Here is a 25,267-nt window from a genome sequence, read left to right as displayed (position 1 = left end):
TGGCAGCAGCCATCACCTCTCCCCAGACACCCACACCCCAAGGTGCTGCTCAGGAGAAGGTGGCAGAGCAGTCGCCTGGCCTGTGCTGGTGGCCCAGTCTGTCAGCAGTTGCTCCCAGTAAGGAATACATACATCAGGCTGCATCCAGCCCAGAGGCTGCCAACTAAATTAGAGCACAAAGGATTGAGACACACACATTTACAATCACAGAACAACTTCAGTGCTCAAATTTCTATGTCAGCAAATGTTTTAGATGGAGACTGAAGTCTGTTGCCTTAAACAAAATTCAAGTCTTAAAGAATCATTTTGCTTTATTATTCAATAGCATTTTGTGAAATATATTAAACACTTTTGAGAGTCCACATTCATTACCAGTGACCAATGTGAAACATTAATTAAAGCTGCAATACACTTCCAATACAATTTTTTTAATAAATGTATCCTACTTAAGGGCCTCCTTTCGAGACTACTCAGCCTCTAGCAAGCTATTAGCATTCAGTCTCATCCCCTGCCCCTCATATATGTGGTGCCATTCTCTGTTCCGTTATTGAGCATGTCATTTTATGGTCTATATGCTTAACCCAAGGAAGTTGCTGTAAACAAACACCACACTGTGTCTGCCTCAGGACTCTTTTTGTTGTTTAAATTGGACTTGCAGCCCTCAGTGGCCAGGATCACAGACTAAAGCTGCTTGCCTTCCCTAGACAAGTTCTCAATGGACTCTGTGTCCACAGAGCTGCTTGGGAGTTCCGTGGTTGCAGTACCCACATTCCCAGCTGTTCCCTCCCTGATCCGATGGGAGCTGACAGGGAATGACTGCTGTTCCCTCTCAGGCTGGAGAGGGGCTGCTGTCCCGCAAGTGACCTCTGCAGCAGGCCAGGCATCCCAGCAGGGAGGAGAGTGAAAGCAGCGCTGCTGCTCACAGTGCTGCTGGCTGTGTGCCACAGCTGGCTGGGAGACACATCCTGCCTCTGCTGTGCCTGGAGTGGGAACACCGGGAACTCCCAGCAAAGCCAGGAAAGAGACAGTAGATTCAGGGTGGCTAAAAGACGTTCAGAAACGCAGCCCTCAAAACATATTATCATCACTACCAACACCTCACAGATGAACACTTTGTGTGAGCTCAGGAAGAGGGACAGAGCAGGTCACAGCTTCATTAGCACCACACGGCTCCTTGGACTGACAAAGAAACCAGTTCTCACTGGTAGCTCAAGAAGTCAGGATTTACGGGTTGGCAAAAATTGAAACCATACAGATAACCAGCACCAAATATAAGATGTATCAGTGGAACTTAGTGTTGTGGAAATAACTACCCCAAATCCATATACTGTTGAGTTGAAAGTGCTGCAACACTTTTATATCATTAAAGGCATCTTGTTTCCATTTCTTTCACTAATAAAAACTTCCTTTGGTACATAAAAACTCAGCATAGACTATTTCTTTCATCTCTGAGTCTCTTGATATCAGATTTTACAAAGATTTGTTTTCTGACATGCTAATTTAACACAATTTATTTTGCTAATGTATGTCATTTAGCAGGTTTTGAAGCACTAAATTTTCTGTGAACAGTGGCTAACTAGTGCCAGCTAAAAATATCAGTATGGGAATGTAAGCTATAAGCCACTGCTCCTGCCAATTACATTTTGATTTAACTACAGTGGAGCAGGTTTAAATCTGTGCCAGATTTCAGCAGATTGACCTGGTTGGCTGCTCCAGCCCCCCTAACAGACCCAACCAGCCTTTTAATGGTAATCCCCTATTCCTTTGACAGCCCTTGGAGAAAGTCACTCTTTCCCACATTTGATCTTAAAAATATTTCAGCAACTTCCCAAGCAATTTTACCACCCTCCCAAAGTCAGCATAAGCAGTTTGCTTGGATACTTCAGTGTTTCTTTTGACATAGGTTTAACCTCACACATATGTTTAAATCTCCCCCTCTCCTAAATTGGGACCTGCTACATCAGAATAAGTATGCATGCTTTAAAAAAAGTAAAAAAAAAATAGTGATGAAAGTGTGTCCTTCCCATCAAAACCAGTCTCACTAACACCACTCCATTCCTGAAATCCTATAGCATGCTCCACCAGCTCCTGTTGAAGGGATAATCTTTTCACCTGCTGGAGGCAGCAGTCAACTCTCGGAAAAACAGGGCACAAAAATCAAGAACACATGCATTGTGTCCATTCGCTTTCCTGCAGCAGTCACGCTCAGCCCTCTGGAATGACAAACTCAAGAGGCTTAACGTGCCAAAATAAAGGTTTTTCAGAGAGTCTTCTCTTTCATACTGTTTAAAAATCATGCCTATTTTAGGTCTTTGGTATTGTGGTGGTTGTTTTGCCCAATCATCTCATCTGCACTGAACTAATTCTGTACAAATATTCATGAGCATGTTTAACAAGTTTTAACAAACAGAGCAGGCATCTTGCCAGTCACAGCTGAATAGCAATGAAATCCAAACACAGATACTTTGGAAAAAGTTATTCATCATTTCAGAAGAAAGTGGGAGGAGATATTTGTGTTTATTTTACAGTATTTCTGTAACACCATAAGGATTAACAAGGAAATATCCAACTATAGCCAAACATGAGGAACACACACAGAGCGTAAGTATCCTTACAGGTGCACATTGTAATAAATTAGGATTTGCTGCTTGGCAAAGAATTTGCGTTTTAGCATTTAGCACAGTTCTTAAACTTTTTCCCAGTAGAGCACTTTGAGGGTTTGTTTAAAAAGCCTATTTTCACTCTGGATCCTTTAATTCCTTTGGAGGTGCACTCTATTTTATTCTAAATTATTTCATGTCTCAAGGCAATACTAAGACTTTGAATAACAAAAAACACCTCACAGTGATCAAATTTAATCACATTCTCAGTATTTTAAGCTCATTATGACCATATCTGAAAACAAAAAGTGATTATGCTACCACCCACATGTATCTTTAAAAGGAGAGAAAACAAATAAACAAGATATGCAGGGCTCTTTTTCCAAACCTTTTTGAGATAGCATTCGAAAATGTAGAAGCCCAAAAATTTAATTTAAATGCTATCTGTACCTACTCAACTTTGACAGCCACGGATCTCTACCCTGCTTTCTGTTATCTGCTAACAGAGTTCAGGTTGTCAGGGCTGTTACTGTGAACACAGCAATTTCATTTATTCCCAGGAAAAAATTAATCCTGATTGCCTTAAAACTATCATTTAACTTGGACACACACCTCTTTCTCTCCATACCTTTTTTTTTAGTGTTTTAGTTTAAATTACTATTAGGTAGAATATACATTGTCTGAAGTTATACTCCTTTCAGTGGGACACAAACTGCTTGGAGTCTTAGGTTTAAGTTTGTATTTTGTTTTCCTACACCCAGAACCCTCTGAAATACAACTGAAGGTGGTAAATTTTGTAGCAAGGTAGTAATCTGGGAACAAGGACAGGTTACTTCATGATTTATTGGAAATTACATGACAAAGCAAGTGTATGCTAAACAGCAATAGGCAAGCTTATGCTTAGTGTATTAATTTAATAATTCACTCAACAAGTTGCAAACAAGTTAATTGTGTCAAGAGAACTTTTATCCATGGTAGTAGTCTTTCATGCCTTAATTCATATGTGGAGTTACCTCAAGTTGATCGGAGAAAAACAGCAGAAAAGCCAGAAATCCTTTAAACAGTTTGTTTACCAACGAGAAAGCACAGAGACAGAAAAGAAACAATGGTCATCTTTACCAAAAAGCCTGCTCAGAAAACTGCATGGTACCTTTTGAACTAGAGTCAGTTGATCTCCATCATCCAAGAAATAACTACAAGCCACCTTAAACAAAAAAAGTATGAGGAGTACAGTGCTACCAGCCTTTAAGTGTGTTCCAGGTTTTCAATACACCTGCAGAATTTATCTTTTTGTTTAGGAATGGCAAATCCTCAGTACAATTACACTGTTCTATATTAAGGTAAATAGCAAATAATGCAAGTAGAAAGTTACCTTTACAGCTGCTGTCACTGCAGCAGTTGCTGCCAAATTCAACCCTTGCCTTCCAAAATTCACCATGGTCTCATAGCCTCTTTCTTTGGCTTGCACGATGTACTCATCAATCTCCTAAAAGCAAAACACATTTACATTTCAGAAGGCTGTTCATAAGAGAGAAATGTTACCCCACAGTATTATTTTTCCATCAGTAAAGGAAGACAAAAGAAGTGTTTAAGAAAATACTTTATGGGATAGTTACTCTTGTCTTTGTATACTGGAGCTTCATTCACTACAACTCTCTCATTTAAAAAGGATTATACCTGGTCAAACAAGAAGAAAAAACAGATCACTTTTGTCTAGTTCAGAAGTGTTGCAACTACATAGCAAGTTCCTTACAGAGAATAAGCTTAACTTGTTGGACAAAAGTTTTTCAAGAAATAGCATGAAATCAGAGCTCCTTAGAGAGGTAGAGCCAGCTCACAAAGAACTTCCAAAGCCAGAGCTTTGGCATAGTTAAGTACCAAGGACAATAGCCATGGCATTTATCCCCAGCTGTGATTAAGTGCCTGGAGTTGGAGATCAAGGCTGCAAGGTACTTCCCAACAGCTCACAGGGAAACATCCCTTTAGTTTCCCAAGTTGCAAACAGTTTATAGCTCCAACTTCAGAAGGTCAAGATGGCCTTACTGTCCGGTGGTATCAGTGGCCATCATGTTAGCAACCTGCTTTGCCTAATAAAGGCCAAGCCTAGCACTGACCTTCAGGAATGCTGTTCCTGGACTCTGAGGTTTCCCAGGGGCAGTCTTCACACCTCTGCTAATTGCTCTTTCCACACATCCAACCAGGATGCTGAAGAAGAGCTAAGCAGAGCCGTGGCCCTGTCAGACTCTAAAGCTAAACATCCTCCAGCTATTTTCTATTTGGGCATTTACTGTTGCAGACAAGTCTTCCTTTAAACCTCAGTAAAAAGTCTCTCCTCTTATCCTGTCAGTTTGCCCACCGGAATGCCCTTGATGTCAGTCACCTGGTAAGTGTTATTACTGGGTTATGCCAGAACAAATGGCAACATGAACAGCTTTTAGTAAAGCTGCGTTTGTGCTTCTGCACTGAGGACACTGCACATGTTCCTGCAGGAGAGAGTCAAACTGCATCACTTCCACTCAGCTGGGCTCCTCAAAGGGCACCAAGTGGAGCAGGGAACACCAGGCTCTCTGATGTCACCAGAAAGCAGGACATTGTCTGCTCAGGCACAGACAGTCATGTGCACTCAGCTCTGCCGGTCCAAGTCGTGCTGCCTGCACTGCCTGGCAAACAAGTAACGCTGCTCTGCTTTCACTGCGTGTCCAGCAACAGCATTTCAGCATATGGCATGTCCATATTAGGCACTAAAAATCTGACAAGTTATTTCTTACCCTTTCTTTAGAAGAAAGCAGCGGGTGGAGAAATTTTCTGTAGATTAAACTTGCCCCTCTGGTATATGGGGAAAGGAGCCAGATAACAAAAGCTATCTTCAGTTCATAGTACAGTGGAAACCTACAGACAAGTTAAAGGTTGCACAAAATCAACAACTGCAGTAAGAAAATGCACAGTAATTAATCATCACAAAGACATCTTTCCCAAAATCACAATTACATATTAGAATGTAGGATTCTTCACATACAAGAAGTTACATTAGACAAAAATTAAATGAGTTAGATTTATGGATTTAATTTTTTTAATTGACTATTGTAATTTAAGAAATGAAAACAGTTAATATCCTTGCTTTGCATTACACATTCCTGCACAGAGAAATTCCAGCCCATCCTTTTAAGAGTTCCATTCCCCTATTCAGTTTCTACAGCCAAGGTGGAAGTATTACAGTCCCCACTGTAAGTGACAGAGCAGCAAACTTCAAACAGATGCTGCTGACCACATGCACTGAGACCTTTGCCTGAAAAAAGGGTTATCAAAAAGCACAACTTCTGTACACAAAATGAATCATTACAAATCCAAGAACATCCGAAACAAATACAGTTCCTTCTAGAGTTCATAAACAGCAGGTTCTTACCAAGAGACTGTTAGGTCTGTTATTGTTTCAGTGACTGTGTACAGAGCAAACACAATCCAATACATCATCCAGCGAACCTGAAAATGAAAAAAACACACCATCTCCAGTAGGAATTTTGATTTCACCTTTACGCAGAACACACTGCACACTGTAAAGTCTGTTCAGAGCTGCCGAAGCAAGACATTCAACAGTATCTCAGTCTGCATAAACCAGGTTTCAAGTGAAGTTACAGAAAGGTCCTGGAGGATTTCTGTTCCTAAGTAGAACTGGTGGCAGCTGCACCAAGCTCACTGGTTCACCAGGGTCACCACCTCACCTAGGCTGGCTTCACAGAATTGATTCTGTCTCTGCAAAGCTTTAGTGGTAAGGAAAAAACCACTGCAAAGAGTTGGTAGATTATCCTAAGCACAAAGTTCAATTCCCACTGTAGCTCTACAGGACATTTCATTCTCTTCCCCACTCACCCATGAGTTGATACCACACACCCCAAAGTCAGCATTGGTGAGGCAGCCCTTGCTTTCACCTCACAACACATGTTATTCAGCCACACATTGCCATTCATTTATCTGTGCCCTGCTTAACACCAAGGCAAGGTAGCAAAAAAGCATTTTCATGGTAATTTAATTCTATTTATATGCTGAGAACCACAAAATTCTTTTTAATAAAGAAGCTCAGGTAAGAATGTTAATGCTTCAGAGGCTTACAGCTGTTCACATCTTTTTGTTTGTTTTACGGTTTACACTACATATCAGTGCTTTGGTATCAGACAACGCTCTCAAAATACAGGGTTTAGTTCTGTTTTATAACAGTTCACTAAATCTCTCATGTTTCTTGGGCATTTGTTCAAATTTGGTCATCGAAGCTGATTACATCTTTCAGAATAAATACTATAGGAGCATTTGTCTTCTCCAAGATATCAGCTGCCCAATTCAATGTATTTCTAAAGTGAGGCAGTGCAAACCAACCACTGGTTATTTGTACTAACTGAACATACACATGTTCTTTACATTCCAGTCCTATCTATGCTAGAAAAAAACCAAACAAACAAGACAAAAGCAAAACAAAATAAAAACCAAACAAAAAACAAACAAAGCTCAAACCTAACCAAACTGACTCTAACCCACTACAATTACTAGAGACTAGTTTGAGTCCTAAATTCATAGTACTCTCTTTCAAAAGGAGGAATATATATACTTTCCTACAGAGGACATGACTCAGATTTAATTTTCACTTTTAAAACACTCTTTTTTTGAAGGACTTAAATAAGTGCTCAAAACCTAATGATACACTGCTGCCTTCTTCAGAGCTGTGCATTATGGTTTAAAACCACTTCCTTTGTCAGAACTTGAGACCCATTTATCTTAAATGCTTTCCTGCATTTCAATTTGAAAAGAAACTCAGTCATGTGATGACATTCTTCACTTCAGTCTCTCAGAGGATTTCGATATTTCAAGCTTGAATAAACTAAGACAAACCTACACAACAGCTGAAGTCACTGCTGACAGGCCATGTGATATTTAGACTGGTGACCCTTCCATGAACCACAGTCAACACCTGAATAAAAATAAAATTGAATCCCACCTTGCCCCATCAACCTAAGCATAATGCAATGCAATTTTTAAGATGCCATGCAAGACTGATTTTTTTTCCAATATATTTTATCCATGCTATTCTTTTTTTAATCAACATCCAATTGTTCAATTAGGAAAACAGTGAAAGTGGAATTGCTCTTGGACTGCTAGGAACAGCTAGAAATGCTCTGCAGAAGGGCATTTGAGATCTGCCAGGAGCCCTGCTGAGGTCTGGGGCAATATTCTATAAAAACCAAATCATATTCAAGTACAACTAATGCATCAGGTACCAAGGTATCCTCAATAAACAAACCTGAGTGACTCAAAGTGGTTTTCATACCAGGGAAAAAAAAACTAACATGAAAAACTGAAGGTCAGATTTTACACCACCCAGAAGACTATCATCTACTTAATTCTCAAAGAAGAAGTTACAGAAGCTTAGAATGAGTTTTGCTTTTCATGTTAAAAGGGTGATTACAGATTTGTTTTGTTGAAGGTTTTTTTTCTGCCATCTGAGTGCTAAGCTCATCTTTGTTGGCTCTGGCTGAAGCACATTCTTTCAAGTCAGGATTTTGAAGCCAGGATTTGAGAAGGCTGGTCTGTTCAGCCTTCTAAACTACATTTCAGATGCTTATTACAAGTGCTTTGGTGTAATACAGTGAAAAAACTTCAAGTATCTTAGTCAACCTCATTAAATCAGAGTAATTACAAGAACAAATAAATCTCCTCAAAGGCACAGATCCTTATTTGTAACATTGAAGTCCATAAGCCTTTTAAATTACCACAATCAGCACAACACTTTTTTCCCCTAGAAATAATCTTTGAACAGTTTGCTGTAGCATGATCTACTCAAGTCGAGATGTCTGTTCTTTGTTTGTTTTCAGTGGTAAAAGCAGTGACTGAGTAAAAAAAAAAAAAATAGCACTGTTACAAAGCTCTTATAATCCAGCAACAAACACAGATGGCTCCTGAGCCACAGGTAACCCTGGAAAGGAAGAGTTCTTGGGCCATGATGTGACTGGCAGCAGACCTGTGCCATTTAGAAGGCTGCACACTCTCTCTGCGAAAGAAAATGACCCAGCTGGGAAAATGAGAGCCATGGATCATCCCTAAGACCTATTTGGACACTCGACCCCACCAGCAATGGAGAGGCAATTCCCTGAAAGCCAGTGGCATTCCCTGCTAATGAAAAAGTCACTGTGATGGGTCTCATTCATCTCAGCCCCATGAACATTTTGTATGCAAGTGTAACAACTGAGATGAGCAAGAAAATCTCAGCATTCTACAAATATTACTGTTCTTTTTCTAGAAAACATATTGCAGGAGGCAATGGTAACCTTTTAAATTAAAAATTTCCTTTATTTGAGTAGGAAACTGGTATCCCCTACTTAGCCTGTGGATCCCTTTTGAAGGAGCAGGAAAGAAAAGCAGATTATAAATTCTTTGCATTACAGATTGTCCTGACAGGGTAAAGTAAGCATGAGATGAAGGGAATTCTTTTCTTAGTTTTGGTGATTTTTTTCCTCCCATAAGCTTAGCTCTGGCAGGCACCAGCTCTAGCTGCACATATAAGTTCTAATCAGCTTTTACACAGAATATGATGTCCACTCTGGAGCCCTGATGGAGTGACCAGACTAAATGAAGACATTCAAGGGGAGGAACAACACCTACTGCATTCTACTACTCCAACCAAGTACAAACTGGAGACACCACACACCCAGACAGCAGCCTCAGGTCACAGCTGAGCCAGGGGAACTTCTGGCCCTGCCCACCCTGAGTCAAGCAGCCCAGGGAAAGACAAGAGCCAGGACAGAACACAGGTTGGCTGCAGAAATCAAGTCAGGCTGCCTCTTAAAAGAGGGAAGGAACTCAGTGACCAAAGCTCCTTGTAACTGCAACTGGGTAACATTCTTGTGGTTCTCATCATTGCTCACACTGACAGGTAATTAATTTAATAGCTTAATTCAAAACTATAATTGTGTTTTTTCTCCATCTTTCTCTTCTGTCTGTTCTACTGTTCTCCACACGACCTTAACCAAGTCTTTTTTCCTTCCCTGGTTATATTTTTTTCTCCTCTTTGAGGAACAACAGATTAAGGAGAGCTACCCTTTTCTCAGGTAGGTTTCTGAATTCTCTGTTGAGCTCCACACAATGGCAAACTGCTGCAACTCTTTTAGTGGTCACTGAGAATCAATTTGTTGTTCCTTATACTTCATGCAGAATTAGGAAACTTTAATTCTACCCCATGCCCAAAAATGCATTACTTTGGGCATTTGGCCAAACTGCAGCCAAGACTTTAAGGTTTATGTTAAAAATCCTCAAATCCTCCTAAAAATATCCATATACAGCATAGTGTATTGGACATGTTTCAGCATGTGAAACTGTGAAGAGTCTGAGACACCTTAACTTTAGCCCTCCAAACAAAATCACAGGATTGCCACTAGGTTCACACAGGTGTTGCATCACACACTAAGATCAGTCAAGCTTTCAAATGATTTATTGCACTATATAATGAAAATATCACAGATGTATGTCAGCAGAGGCATGTGATTAAACAGTTAAAAGGAATGAGACTTACATATTCCTTCACATTTTTTGTCTTCACAGCTTTGTATGAGTAATATGCAGGATACAGCATCCCAAACACCAGCCTATTGGAAAACAGAGAGAGTTTTCAGGATCTGTTATACTGTAGGTGACAAAACAGTGACGATATACCATTAGAGTAATGCAGCCAACTTGATTAAAAAATCCCGTTATCTAGCTTGGAAAAAAAAAAAAAAACAAACCCCACTGTGTTATAGGTTCTTTGGAGGAAGTTCCACGATAAGCAAAACTGGAACAACATGAACAGAAAAGGCTGCATGCCCTCAAGACAAACTGTTTTGTAAGACCTTCGATAATAGATAATGTAAAACCAGTTCCTGTTCTGGTTCAGCTACAAGTAAAACCAGTCCTGCAGTTTGTCCACACCAAAAGTCTCTTTCCACACTGGCAGTGCTATCACACTTGTGATGAAGCATTTGAAAGAGAAACCATTTGTCTCTCATTTTTACAGATTTTTCATCTATACTTTTCCACTCACTGGACTGTCAGGTAGCATCGCTTCGATTAAAAAAAAAAAAAAAGAAGTTGTATTTTTAAGTTTAAACAGCAATTTATCCTCTGAATGTGTCACCCTTAAAAAACCAGCATATAAAAATGAACTGGGACAAAACAGAACTTGGAGAATACTTCTTCAGAAACAACTGATCTTCAAGCACAAAGCTTATTATAGTAACAGTAAGATGGTCATAAAGCTAAAGATGACCTTAAGTCACATGAGAACACTAGCACAAGACAAGCACAATAAATGTAGCTGGTTTTTCACATCTAGTAAATCTTGGTGTTACTCAATAGTGGTCAAATCAGGAGCTCAAAAAGCCCCTGTTTTAGTAGTCACTTTTTCTTTTAAAGAATTCTTGCAGAAGTCACTTAAAAACCAAGGAACAGATACCACATATCATTACTGTTCAGCACTGCTGCGACATGAAAGTGTTGGAAAAACTGCCACTTGAACGCTACAAGTGGGCAGATAGGATTGAAACGAAACATCAGCACATTTAGCCAGTAATAATAGGAAGCAGTGAAGTTTTTATCTCCTTCCAGCCAGGGCTGACCTTGAAAGTGTGGCAGGATGCTGCTGCCAACTGGCACCACTACCTCCTTCTCAAGGGAAAGTCCTCAAACCTTAGTTAAAGCTACCAGGCAATTTTACAGCAGAAAAGCCAACTTGTCAACAGTGAGTGTAGCTGAAGGTCAGCAAATTGGCTTTTACCCTCAATCTATACACGACAGATCAGAGCACTGGCAAAAGAGAGCTCCCTGCAGCTGACCGGGACAGAAACACAGAGTTAACAGCCCACCGTGCTCCAGTCATTTTCCTGTTTGCATCCCTACCTTCTAACATCTCAAAGCTGTCAGCAACACCTACTCTACCCATTAGAAGCACACCCATCCTCTGGTATTTCAACAGTAACTGCACAACACACTTCAAGGATGTGCCCAATTACCCCATGGCTTTTCAAATTTAAAAGCTTGAGTTGTTATTTTTAAAAGGGCTGTTTATTTCACACTTGACATCAGCACACAGATAAAACCAAAGCTAGTTTCCACAGACGGAAAGATATTTCAGCCGAGTAGGATGTTGTTTACTTTATTTTACTAGTAGGTATATGGATAATCCTGTTTACCAATGTAATTTCACTGCCAGTTGTAAGCCCAGCTATTTCAGTTTTTCATCTGGACTTAGCAACTAACATTCCTTTTTTGGTACAGCCACTTCCTCTACAGGCCTTTTCCCTCATTTAAAGAGAAACGTTTCTCAAATATACCAGGAGATCAAAATCGAAATACAAAGAAAAAAAATGTATCAAAGAGCCTTTAAATCTGAATGAAACGATGTTATTTGTGTATCCATATAGCTGTATTTTTTAAAAAACATAACCCACTGCCTGTATTGTCACATAATCTATGGGCTTACAGTTTTAAAAGCTTTAAAGTGAACAACTGTTTGAAAAGCTCATTTCTGAAGCAAAGCAACTGAGTTTGCATCTGACTGATAACAGAAAAATCAGGCACCTGTACACGTATCTTTGGCACTGAGCATATTTAACCTGGATAGTAAACAACTCTAGAGCCAAGGTTGCAAAAAAAAAAAAAAAAAAAAAGCCACCAAAGGACTACTTGGCATCCAGACTCCCAGAACACTAACTCATTAAACCAGCAGTGCATTTAAGGCTTCGGTCTGTTCACATTGCCAAAGAACTGCCCAAAGCAAGGAATAGTGTTTGGCACTTTATTCTTTCATTCCTCTGAAATGCAAAAAGAGAACAGTCCTGGCCCTTGCCTAATAGTAAAAGCAATCCAGGAAACTCGTTGAGTATCATATACTTTGGAGACAATGCCATTCACTGAGCTCCCTTTCCTTACCAAGTGTGATAACAGAGATGACATCCATTTGCCCACTCACTGACAGACTGAAGATATTGGCACAGATACAGAGCCAGACACTTGCTAATGTGTGCAGCCACATTTTGCTTCGAGATGAACTATCATTACTATTCCATGTATGGCTTAGCAAGTTTAGTCAAAGCAAGATTTCATTTTAAGGGAAGTTTGCTAATGGCAACTAAATTGCAGAACAAAAATCTAGAGAACAAACACTTAAATCTTTGGCTGTAAAAAGGCAGATACGGCCCTCCTACAGGTAATAATCCTCCATGAACTGCTCCAGCGTGTGCCTTTGCCACAGGCTGCAGTTCTTCACAAACTGCCCAGCATGGAACCCTTCCACGGGGTGCAATCCTTCAGGAACAGGCTGCTCCAGTGTGGGATCCCTGCAGGATCACAAGTCCTGCCAGCAAACCTGCTACAGCGCAGGCTCCTCTCTCCACAGGGCCACAGCTCCTTCCAGGACCCTGACCCAGCAAAGGCTTTCCATGGAGTCACAGCCTCCTCTGAGCATCCACCTGCTCCAGCACGGGGTCCTCCAAGGGCTGCAGGTGGATCTCTGCCCCACCATGAACTTCCATGGGCTCCAGGGACACAGCTGCCTCACCACAGTCTTCATTCACCACAGGCTGGAGGGGAATCTGTTCCAGCATCTGGAGCACCTCCTCCTACTCCTCCCACTGACCCTGTTGTCTGCAGAGTTCTTTCCTTCACATATTCTCACTATTTTGTCTGCTGTTGTGCAGTTTTATTCATCTTCTGAAATCTGTTATCCCAGAAGTGCTACCACTGTCACTGACGGGCACAGCCTTGGCTGGCAGTGGGTCCATCTTGGAGCCGGCTGGCATTGGCTCCATCAGAGATGGGGGAAGCTTCCAGCAGCTTCTCACAGAAGCCACCCGTATAACTCCTCTGCTACCAAAACCATGCCACACAAACCCAAGACACTGCCAAAAAAGCAAGGCCTTCAAGCCATGCCTTGCCAACTTCCCCCCCACCCCAGCGTTCCAACTGGGTCATAAGTTCCAGACTAAACTGCCTCCGTTTTCACATGTCCACACAAACAAAAGTTCACCCTGGCCTTTTTGTCCTGAATGTTTTTTTTGAAAAGTACTACACTAGAAAAAGTCTTTCTGTCCAGCACCTGACAGAATTTAGCTCCATTCTGCCATTCAGTTACACAATACCAACCACAACAATCTACAGCACAAGGCTATGTATTCCAGTAATAACAAAGACTACACTGTGACCAAAATGTTAGTCTGTTACAGGGACAGGGGAGCGTGAGGATAAGCTCCTGAACCCCACACCAAATTTATCCTTCTTTTTCTTCCACCTTGGGCAAGGGGCAGGGGAGAAAAAAAAAAATTCACATGAATCCTATTAAAAGAACACATCTGCTAACAGTACTCAGCAATTCCTTCAGCAGATTACAGTTACCAAAAGGCAGGAATGCAATCAGAAATAGGTCTGTTAAAATCCTCACAGCATTCTTACATAGAGAGTAGCACCAAAAGCCAAAGGAAAAAAGTCTTAACATTTAAAGAATACACCCAGAAGCACTGACAGATCTGAATAAAGCACATTCTTGAGCAGAGCAAGGCGGTTATTAATTTCCACCTTAGAAAGCTGGAATTCTCCAAAGCAACTGTCAGATTCTTCCAAAGCACAACATAACCAACAGCAATGCAATTACTCAGGGAGTCAGAAATCACCTTAAAGTTTTAAGGGGAAAAGTTACATCCCTCCCAATCCCGCTAAAAAGTGGGACTTTTCTATGCCAGGAACATTTATTTAATAGGCCCTAAGTATAATAATTGTGAGCAGTCTGATAGGAGACAATCAAACCTGTCTACCGATGCAGAGCTCCAGGCTCCGTTATGTGTATCCTATCCACTCGTGTTTATGGAATATTTATGGAGTTACCCCAAATTAGGGAACCTGTTGCCAGATACTCTTCAGGTTGTCTCAACATGGAAACAGTCCTGTTTGAACCTTGAAAGAAGTCTACAAAGAGCACAACAAAAAACTTGGAAAAAATTCTCTTCTGTGAGGGATGTTCTCACTGGAATCTGTGTGGAACTGCTGACGGACAAGTAGGCAAGACACAGCAGTAACACTGATCACTTACTCACAGGGGCTCACCAGGCTTCTCTCAGAGAAAACAAGATTTAGATGCCAAAAGAACATTCAAAGTTTGAACCCATATTGTACACAGAAAAATTTTTTTTGCATCCAACATGAGGGTTTTCCTTTCCTGCCATTACCTAGAGCAAAATTCACCTAAAAATGCATCCTCCTCAGAACTCGTTTGCTTTCTCCATACACTCAAAGAGTTGAGAGCACTGTAAACCTTCATAGCATTTTCTAGGCTACCTGTTTCTAATTCTAGTTGCTACTACAAAACACTACATAACACAGTAAAGATCAGAGAGTGCTCTTAATTAATCATTACCTTGGTACCTAAACACACGTTAGATATGTTACCTCCTTCAACAAGAATTACCCTTGAATTTCCAACTCACAGCTTGCAGTGTAGTAGGGCAGTTCACCAGTCAGCAAGATACAAACACAAGTCTCTCAAGTTCCACTAACCAGCAACAAACCTACTGTATGTTTGCTCTAACAGCCCTCTCTCAGGGGCCTGTAGCAATCTGGAACAAGGTACTGCTAAAAAACAAGTCCTGAAGCAAAATTCAGGTTGCTCTCTCTAATGAGTCAGCCTGGAAACTCTTTCACACTCTTTAACACAGCTCTCCAGACACTACTGGTACATAAATCCTGTGAATCAACTCACCTCCTGATCACATACAGATCTCACAGAGTGTAGAAGCGCTTGGGGAGAAGCTACTTACGTGCATAGGAACCTCGCTAGAAGAGTCTGTGCCTACGCCTAGAGAAGGTGCCCAAAACCTGTGTCCAGGACCAGCCAGCTTCCCTCGTGCTGCTGGACACAAACCCAATATGCCTTAGGCATATTTTAACAGAAGGACACAAGCCTGGAGATACCATCGACACGTCACTGAAAAAACAAAACAGAAGATGAAAATCCCCACTAGCTCACAAATCCCGTTCAAAAGAGAGTCAAAATGCCCAAGAAACCCTGCAGTACAGAAAATTTCAAAAAGCTAGTACTGGAAAGCACATAGAAAACATATCATGAATAGAAATTGTTATAAAACTCTTAGTCACTTCCCTGCATGACCACCTATTCACTGCTGGATTTGAACACACATGTTTGACTGCTGCTGTAACAGAGTCCTGACAGCCCTTGTGCTCCTTCCTGTTCCTGACTCACTGACCTGACCCACATGTGCAGAACACTCAGCAGGTGAGCTCATATCTTCCAAACACTCACACCGAGGAACTGAAAGGAGGGATCTGTAACACCTCCACGTGAGAAAGAGCAAACACTGATTGCCTTCAACATGGAGCAACCCTTAGTATAGAACTTGAGTATTCCACTTAGCTCTTAGCTCAAGCTCAATGGCAACATTTCATCACCGCTCACACTTATTTAAACCTCAGATAAGTTATCTTCCTTCATATCTACCTGAACCAGCCCCTGATTTCTCTGTTGCTATGACTGCTTGCCACTGGCAGCAGAGGATTTGTGGCCTCACATCAGCCAGCCGTGGTATCAGGCAGGAGCACAACTGAACACCGAGAACTAGCAAACGAGTGGCCACGGCCACTTCTCACACAGCTCTTAGGACAGCCTGGCATGACTCAGTCCTTGTACTAAACTGGGCTTTTCTTGTAATGATCAGCAAGGACTGACAGCTGGATTAGAGATGCCAGAAGAAACCATCTAACTGATTTGCTATTTTTCATTTTTTAAAAAAGGTCAAACCAAGTCTAGTTTTCAGCAGATATTTTCTGTTTTGATTTAGTACATGCACAAATAAACTTACTTACAAAGCAGGGGAGCAAAACCACAATTAAGTCCACAGGTTTTTTAAGTTTAAAGATGAAAGGTCATACCTACATGCATGTTCAAAGAAACTGTTGCATAGCATAAACTCTGGTTTAGGTGATTATGCTTTAAAAGGGTTCACATAATAAAGGTAATTGGCAAAAGACAGAGAAAGACACTTATGAGCTTTCTTGTTTTCCAAAAAGTCGTTTACACTTACTGCTCCTGGAGGTACTACACCCTACACATACAGTTTTCATGAGCAACATGATCCTCTCAGTTTAGGATACTTCTGAGAGGTCCTAAAAGACATCACTAATTTAATGCAGATGATGTACTGAACAAGATTAACAGGAACATTACAAACCTAAAATGAGGTGTTTAATTTTGTCATGAGGTTAAGTTACATATGCACCCGACACCTAATTTCTTGGCTTCCATAAATGTAAGTAAAAAGTCACCAGCTCTCTTATTTACCTACTTACTTAGCTGTGTGACTAGTGTCCTCAGAATTGTCAATAAATGGATTTCCATTTAGATGCACACCTTATCAACTTTGCTTCTCACCCTACATCAAGTCCCCCGGAGACTTCAGAGGATTTCACAAGTTAAAATCCACAACCATGCTCTAGGAGTATCTTCTGTCAGTATTTTTGGAGCACTGTCAACATCAAAATAACTGGCTATAGGAAAGTAACATCTAAATTAGTGGTCCCAAATAAAAAAACGCTTCTGTTTGTTCCAAGGAAAACTCCATTTTTTCAGCTGTCTGTACATGAAACACAAATCACACTGCACGTAACCACACGTTCACATGGATGGCATTAAAAAAAAAAAACAAGTGTCCACACTGCTGTGGGTCCCACTATGTAGAACATTAATCTGTGCCATTCTAGAGAGACAAGCGAAGTTCAAAACCCAAAGGCTCCTATTTAATCATGACACATCCTGGAGCCTAAGAGTGTCATCACAGACCAGCCTAAAGGTCCTGCCTCTCCCAAGGAAATGCTACAGAAACACCACAATTTGAGCAAAGTAATAAGTGGAACCACATAACACCAACTCCTGAAGTAAAAGTAAACATGTCTTATCTCTTCCACAGACAGCTGGGGGTTTTGCTTTTGATCATTTTAAGTTATTTACATCTCAATTTTTTGCCTTAAGGTCCTTGATTTTCAAACAATTCTGCTAATCTTACAATCCAGAAGTGTATTTCTGAAGCCTCTTAGAGCATTCAAAAAACAAACCTCCCCATTGTACAGAGGAAAAGGCTTCCATGAACTTTACACTTGGCAGATACTGACGAGATAAGATCTGGACTTCTCATTCCTAAGTGTTTCCTCAGTTATACTTGGTACTTAGAGAACTCTGAGAATATACTGTTACACAAGTCAAGACTGACAACAAGCAGAATCTCTACCCATCTCATTCATGCAGTTGTATTAGTAGCTTAATGTCAAAAATACCATGCTAAAAGCTACTTAATTTCCTCCTTTTTGACTCCCAACAATTTTTTTTTCTTTAGAGACCCACACATTAATATAGTAGTTTGAGGGGTAGGTTTTGCTCTCAGAAACAGATAATGCACACTGTGGCGGTTAACCAAAGATGCATTTTTGAGAGAAGAATTCTGTTAACACCAATATGCTTCACTGGTAATATACTAACAGGCTAAGAAACCAGAAGATACAAAAGAACTGCGTGCCTTTTCAGAAAGGTCATTTTCCAAATGCAAATGAAAGGTGATTTGCCCAGTCCACATTCTTCTCCTTATACAAATATAAATCCCTTTTGTCTTAAGCATTGAAGGTTAACTGTTAGACAAGAAAAACTACCACTCAAAGTTCTAGAAGTAGAATAGTAAAACCAACGGTGCTTATACTGCATCTACAGCAAATTAATGACTGACAAAGCAGTCATGTAAAATATGTATTTTGTGTTTCTGTGCATATATTGTCTTCCAAGTGAACAGTAAGTGGTTTGCTGTTGAAAAATGTGAATAGGTCAGCTTCTAAAACAGTCTAATACTAAATATACTGCAACTGAGCTACATGCCTTCAGACAAAGAAAACCACGTGTTCTAGAACAAAATCCTAATCTGGGGAAAAAAAAGAGATTAGCAGAAAGAAGTGAATTGTAAGAGCACAAAGGCTAAAAATTAAATTTTGGGGGTTTATTATATTACAGTTTAGGGTAATGTTACTGTACTATAAGAACTAATCAAGGTATCTCTAAGCTAGTGACCATCTTCCTCACTCTCCATGTTTTTGATCAATGAGTTACCAAACAGGGTGGGGGAAGGAAATAACAAAACCAGACAGTGATAGGAAGGTACAAGCACAAACTGTTCTCTGATTCTCCCCTTTGAGCACTGCAAGCTCCAACAGCTTTACGAGCAGAACAAAGTACAGCATTATATCAGACTTCTCACTTCAGGAATAATTCTGCTTTAGGAATCCTTGCACTTAAAGCCAGGATAAAGGTTTTTAAAATAAATTGCACTTAGTTTTCAACAACAGATGCAAGTTTAAACTGTCTTCGGGATACGTGAGCAATGTTTCAGAGATGATAAACACGGGGAAAACGTTCACCCAGTTAAACCCACCTCCATGTCGATGTTTGCAGACAGGCTGTAAAACACAACACATACAGGAGCAACGCCCTCTCATTTTGTCAGTGAACAGCAAAGTAACAGTGATGTCTGACTTTTAAAAGGCTCAGTGTAGAGTTAGTCACCGTGGGGTGCTTTATTTCCCTCCCGTCCAAAAGCATCTCATCAGGTTGATTATTCAGTGCCAACGAGGACAATCAAGTTTGAAGTCAGACTGGCCAGCAAAAACCTTACAAAGTCAGACTGGTCAGCAAAAATCTTTCCTACCTAGACTCTCCAATAGTAAATTGTTACAGTCTAGTTTGGCAGGTCTTAAAAGTGTTAAAGATTCACGACAGAAACCATACTGTTGTCAGCTGTAGTATTTTCTCCTGTAAAAACCCAATGTTTTCACAGGTTTTGAAATTTTACAATTTCAAAAGCAGAACAAAAAGGACCAGAGAGCTCAGAGAAAGCTTCTTTACACACAAAGCACCAGAACATGGGGGGTTGCCAGACATATTTTTCACATGCATTTTTTAATAGTTTTGTGTCAAATATTAAGAAATTATTAAGCCAAAGCAACTTTTTTTTAAACACCAAAATCTGGCTCAGGATCTTCAGCATTACAGAAGTATATCAAGAGCTGTCTCTAGTACAAAACAACCAGGAGAGACAAGCCCTTCCATCTAAGGTGCAGAAATACTGAAGAGCCTCCAATATGCTCGGTTGAGGCACACATAAGTTTGTGGAACATATAAGAGTGGAGGTTGTTTGTTTTAATTAGAAACCTCCTTTTGTGCCAGACCATGCAGTTCTTGGAATTCCTTTATCTATAATGCATAGGACACAGATGTGGATTTCAGCACGTTTTGTAACAAGAGCACACGCCAAGAACCATTAAGTAAGAACGTCAGACTCCACAGGACGCCTCTTGTCGTGCTCCATCTGTTTGGAGCTTCAGCTCACCCGCCTGCCACGGGCTGTGAACACGAACTCTGAACATGCTCTGCACCTACACCAGCCCCTGAACGCGGGACAGAAAAGAGCAGCCAGGTTGCACAGCAAGTACTGATTTAAGGCAAGGTGTGTCAGGCAGGCAGCTGGGGACACTTATTCCTAGCAAGCTATCATTTTGCAGGGCCCTAACTAACCCAGGAGGTGTTACAAATCAAATAGAGCGAGCAGACACTTCTCATTGTACATATTAGGACTGCCCCACTAAGAAGCTGAACTATTGGGGAGAAGTGCTCTGATGATTTCACTGCTGAATTATGTAAATAATTTTAAACTTTCACACAGACAGGACAATACACATAATCCCTAGATTTACACATGCTTACAGATTTCAACCTATAAAATTTAAGATGCTTGAAAAAAATCTGACACTTTCTTTGATTAGAGTAGCTGCACTGTTATTACTGGAACTAGTTTCACTGCAAGAAAGAATAACCAGCAACGTGCAAGGGAAAAATGTAGTTTCAGAGTAGCTTTAATCAGCCTGGTCATAAGCTGAGGCTGAAAACAATGCTGGTTTTGTCCTGCAACCTTCCATGCTCAACACAGCACTCATCTAGCAACTACACAGAATGAGCTGCTGCAGTTCACTGCAACCAACAAAAGATCAACTTCTTTCAATGCTCATTTTCATTTGGGTTGACAAAACAACCAGACTCACCCTGTGACCACAGGGCAACTTTTGGACCCTGTGGGAAGTGAACGAGCAGAGGGTGAAGGGCAGGATGGCCCCTCGCAGCAACAGGCCAGCGAGATCTAGTTAAGCATAGCATGAGATGCCAAGGATAACTGATACGTGGTGACTGAGTCTTTCCAGTTCTGTGATGAGACAGACATTTCAGCACATTTCTCCATCTCAATCCCTCACACGATGACAGCGGCTCCTTTTTCCCCACAGCTGCAGCAGCAATTTACAGGCCTTTAAACTGGAAGGATGCAGGAAGAAATTCAGCATCAGCAGCAGTTCAACATCCCTTGTCCTTCAGCTGGAACCATCTCGACAGAGCGGGCTACAAACAAGTCAAAAAAAAAAAACCTCTCCCAAAAATGGCCCTTCTGATTAGAAGATCAGGTTATTCTTCCACACAACACGTGGTGGTATTGCTACTTAATTCCATCTGATGAACTGTGATAGTTTCAAGACAACATGTTTGACGGCAGGTTGATTAGCAAACAAGAGGGTAAATATTTTTGTCCTTCATGCTTTTAGTTTAAAAATTGTATTCCAAGAACAAAACACAATCTAGGTTTACAAAGTATACACCGTTACATAAAACAACACCTACACTCTAAACCAGATATTCCTGACAGCAATCCAATCAACACAGAAGCTATGGCTTCAGCCACACATTCTCACATGTCTAGTAATTCTTGGGGCAGCTCGAAATTTCAAACAAAAAAAAAAAAAAGTATTAAAAGTAGAGTAAGAGAATGCCTTGGAAATTACCATGAAAGAAACAGCTCCCATCTGTAAAGTAGCAAAGGCTGACAGAGACTAATACCTACCTTCAGGTCACCTCCTGAGTCCCCCAGACAGTCTTTGTCCAGCTTAACCTATTTACAGTTATACTCTAATATCAGAACCAAGGAATGCTTACTGAATCTTTTACCTGTACATCTTTTGCTCGTTGCAAGGCTCTAAAACGGGGGGTTTCTGTACAAGCAGAAAACTAACTACTAATACCTAAGACAAACACATCCTCCCGTGGACCTCTGCAGCTCTCCCTTCCAACATTGATGGATGCTGACCAACTTTACTGGCAACAAACCACGTACTTAAACGCGAGGGTAGAGAGTGTTGCAAAGCAACACAGATGGGGGAACTTTCATTTTTAAGTAAGAAGGGGAAAAAAGTTAACAGATTACAGCAGACAGTCTGCTCTAACAGATTGCAAGTACAAAATGGCCATCTACTTTGTATTTGGGATGCTTCACATCTTTGCTTGGCACAAAAGGATGGTCTGATCTCATCCATACCAGGCTGTGACTGACAAGTACTCAGCGTGTTTACTATTAAATACTGTCTCATCAACTGATGTGTACACAATTGCTCAGACCTTACAAATGAGAAGAATGAGCAATCAAAGCAGACTAAAAGTCAAGCCCAAGCTCTACTTAAAGTTAACAAGATGGGCTTGAAAAGCTATTCCCACCATTAGGGACTAAGAACTTGACAAGATTTACCACTCCGAGGAGTTTTCTGAGACTCTAAAAGAAATTACTATTTTAGAAGTGTGTTTTAGAAGTAATAACGACCTGTACCCACTACAGCAGCTACCCACTGACACAAAACTTGAAAATTAAAAGATGTTTTAATTATGTGCTTCAAGTCTTCTGCTTCTTGACATAAAGGAGAAGATACCAAATTACTACAAGGTATTTCACAAGTTCAGGTGCTTAAGTATAAAAGAATTTACAGAGCATAAGGAAACGATTTCATTAAAACAAAGATCAGTACGTGGAACAGTGAATTTGAACCACTCCCTGTTTCCTGTGCATGAGTCCTCAAGACAATTCACATGCAATTAAGAATTCTAATTCTCTACTAGCTCCATTCCCTAGTTCCTTAAAGCTTTAACCAAACTCTTTTAGTGGACTTGATGAATCCCAAATTGCAAAGTCTCAAAATGCATCAGAGGGCGGTTTGCTCAGGACATGCGTGTCAGGACAAGTCCCCACGTCAGAAGTCAGCAGAGGGCACTGCCACACACCTACAAATTAATATTTTGCTGCTCTTTTGGCCCTGAAAAATAGGAGGTCAGTCATGGGAGGAGAACTGTGCCACAGCCAGAACAACTACTACTCCTTGCCATCAGCAGTCAAGACCACAGGTACTCCTGACAGCTGCCCACACACAACATAGAGACAGTGTGAGATACCCACAGCTCTCACAAACACTAAGTCACCACACCAGAATTAAAACGCTACAGAAACAAGGGAGAACCCGAGGTCTCCACAGCTACATAGTGGTTAAAAATATTTCCATGTTTCTTATGGCATTTGGGGCAAAGGCAGTACACACCTTCCAAAGTCCTAACACACAAGTCAGAGAAACAAAGTCACTGGAACAGGTATGTCTGGAAAGAGACCAGGAAGGGGAACAGATCAAAGAGAAAGATGGCATAATGGACACTGAGGAAAGAGGGCAAGGAGGACGCTCTCAACACCACTGAATTTAGACCTCTAATGTCACACCACATCTACTTTCGTGCTACGTCTCACCTTCCGTTTCAACACGAATTTCACTTTATTAAGCAAAGTTAAACAATAGTCTCAAAGCTGTCCAAGTTCTCATTGAACACTCTCCCCTTTCTGGGAAGTTGAACACTGGTAAACTATTTAAGTCCCACAACTAGGAGACAAGGCCACAAGAAGGTGGAAAGGATCTATAAATAATAATAAGGACTCCATTTTTAGCAAAAATAATTAGGGCACACAAGTGAGTGACCAGTGGCAACCAGGAAACCAAACTACATGGAACTGCACAGTACATTACCCTTTATTGCCTTTTGCAATAAATCTGTGGAGAGCAGCAGCTGTTCTCTTCATTCCCTGTGCTATTGGTTAGGCTCACAGAGACCTTAATCCTCAAAATGCAAATACAACCGTTAGAAATCCATGTCAGGGGAAAAAACCCAGCTATCTATACAAGAATCTGATCATCACAAATTGAGATGCTCACCGTTGCTGTGATTTCCCTTTCAACCAACACAGTCTAAGTTGTTAAAATAAGAATTTTCTGGTCGATGCTTTTACAAAAGGAAGCAGAAACAGGTTCAGCAGCCCCATCTCATGTACAGAAAGTAAGCTTATGCCTCTTGCCTCTGGCGCTGTGTATGGCCCATGGGAAGACCACACTGACAAAGTGCACCAACAGCAGTTCTTCCCACAGCCTCTCTCTTCCAAACCGGCATTGTCCTTTGCCAATTTGAGAACACGATGCTCTACTTTGCAAGTTTCAATTACGTGACAAATCCCAAGGGGGTGGCAGCAAGAGGGAGGACTGCTGCTTATCTAGGTGAGTGGGCTGCAGCAGCAAAAAACCTCCGTGGTGGTTTGAGAGGGCTTCCCGACAACAAAGTTTTCAGATGAAATTACACCAGGCATCTTAAGGGGGGATGTTTGTCACCAACGAAACATGGAAATCCTGTTATTACACCTTGCTTTGGGTCGTACACTCCCGCCACATACTTTACACTAATTCGGATGTTTCTTGGACTGCTTTGTGTGCAGATTCGCTTCATTCGCCTGGCAAAAACTCACACGCAGCAAATCTCAGCTCGAGTGACCCAATAAGCCCTGGGAGCCCCGGTGCTACTCAGCAAGGAGCGCGAGGAAGACTGTTGCCCAAATCCTACTCAACGTTTATGAGGGAACATTATTCAAATGAGCGCAATAACCCACCAGTTTCACGAAGGAACAGCACAATGCCCGTGAAAAATACCGGAGGCTGCACTGCAGTTTATTACTCTTTCTCAAACAGAACTTACACAACGTGTAACATGATACCTCCCACCTGAGAAAGCTTGCCTCTTTGGCTGCCAAAAACTCGACTTGGCGAAGCCCAGAACACAAAGTAGAACAAAAAGACAAGACTGCCAGAGTACCTGTTCATCAGCTGGTGACCCGCACTGACCACACACCCCCATCTCGCACTCGCCGCCCTTCTCACGGCCCTCTCAGCTCTGCCATGAGTTAGAGAGCAACCACAGTTCATAGGTTATGATCGGCCACAAGCTAAAAAGGTTTATAGGTTACTTTACATCAATTTACAAGCAACGGTGTGACAGGCACAAGCAGTCGGCTTGTTTGTCGGCTCTGCAGCCCCAGGAAACTCGCCCTTAGAGCAGGAGACACACGGAGCGACCAGGAAGGACGAGTTATGCTCGCCAGGAACCCGGTGCGGTTTTGCGGGAGTTTCTGGGCGCACAAGGACTCTCCGAGGCACAGAACGCTCAAGGGGCACGCAGGGCGCCCGGCTGCGGGGGACCGCGGGAAAGAAGAAAGGGAACGCCGCCTCCCCGGGGATCACCCCCCGCCGCGGGAGATGAGCCGGCCTCCCGCCGCCCCAGCCCGGCACTCACACGACCGCCCGGGAGATCATCCAGGACACCATCGCGGCGAGCAACCAGCACGTCCCTCAGCCGCCCGGGCCGCAAATGGCCGCGGCCCGCCCCG

The 25,267-nt window shown here is 41.5% G+C and overlaps 1 protein-coding gene across 3 annotated transcripts in view; it reads right to left on the bottom strand.

The window, feature by feature from the left end:
- The window catches only part of REEP3 (receptor accessory protein 3), a 32,604-nt gene extending 7,359 nt beyond the window's left edge, over positions 1–25,245 (bottom strand). For all 3 annotated transcript variants that reach the window (XM_029962630.1, XM_018079912.2, XM_018079913.2), the window contains exons 1-5: positions 25,174–25,245; positions 10,153–10,225; positions 6,004–6,080; positions 5,369–5,489; positions 3,973–4,086 (exon numbers count right to left, since the gene is read on the bottom strand). In XM_029962630.1, the coding sequence (XP_029818490.1) occupies positions 3,973–4,086; positions 5,369–5,489; positions 6,004–6,080; positions 10,153–10,225; positions 25,174–25,205 (417 nt within the window). In that variant the 5' untranslated portion in view covers positions 25,206–25,245. The remainder of the gene's footprint in view (positions 1–3,972; positions 4,087–5,368; positions 5,490–6,003; positions 6,081–10,152; positions 10,226–25,173) is intronic.
- Positions 25,246–25,267: the final 22 nt, after the last annotated feature.

This window comes from Manacus vitellinus, unplaced genomic scaffold (genome assembly GCF_001715985.3).
Source record: "Manacus vitellinus isolate BGI_N305 unplaced genomic scaffold, ASM171598v3 scaffold_48_pilon, whole genome shotgun sequence".
Taxonomy (NCBI): domain Eukaryota; kingdom Metazoa; phylum Chordata; class Aves; order Passeriformes; family Pipridae; genus Manacus; species Manacus vitellinus.
This window is presented reverse-complemented; position numbering and strand designations above follow the sequence as displayed.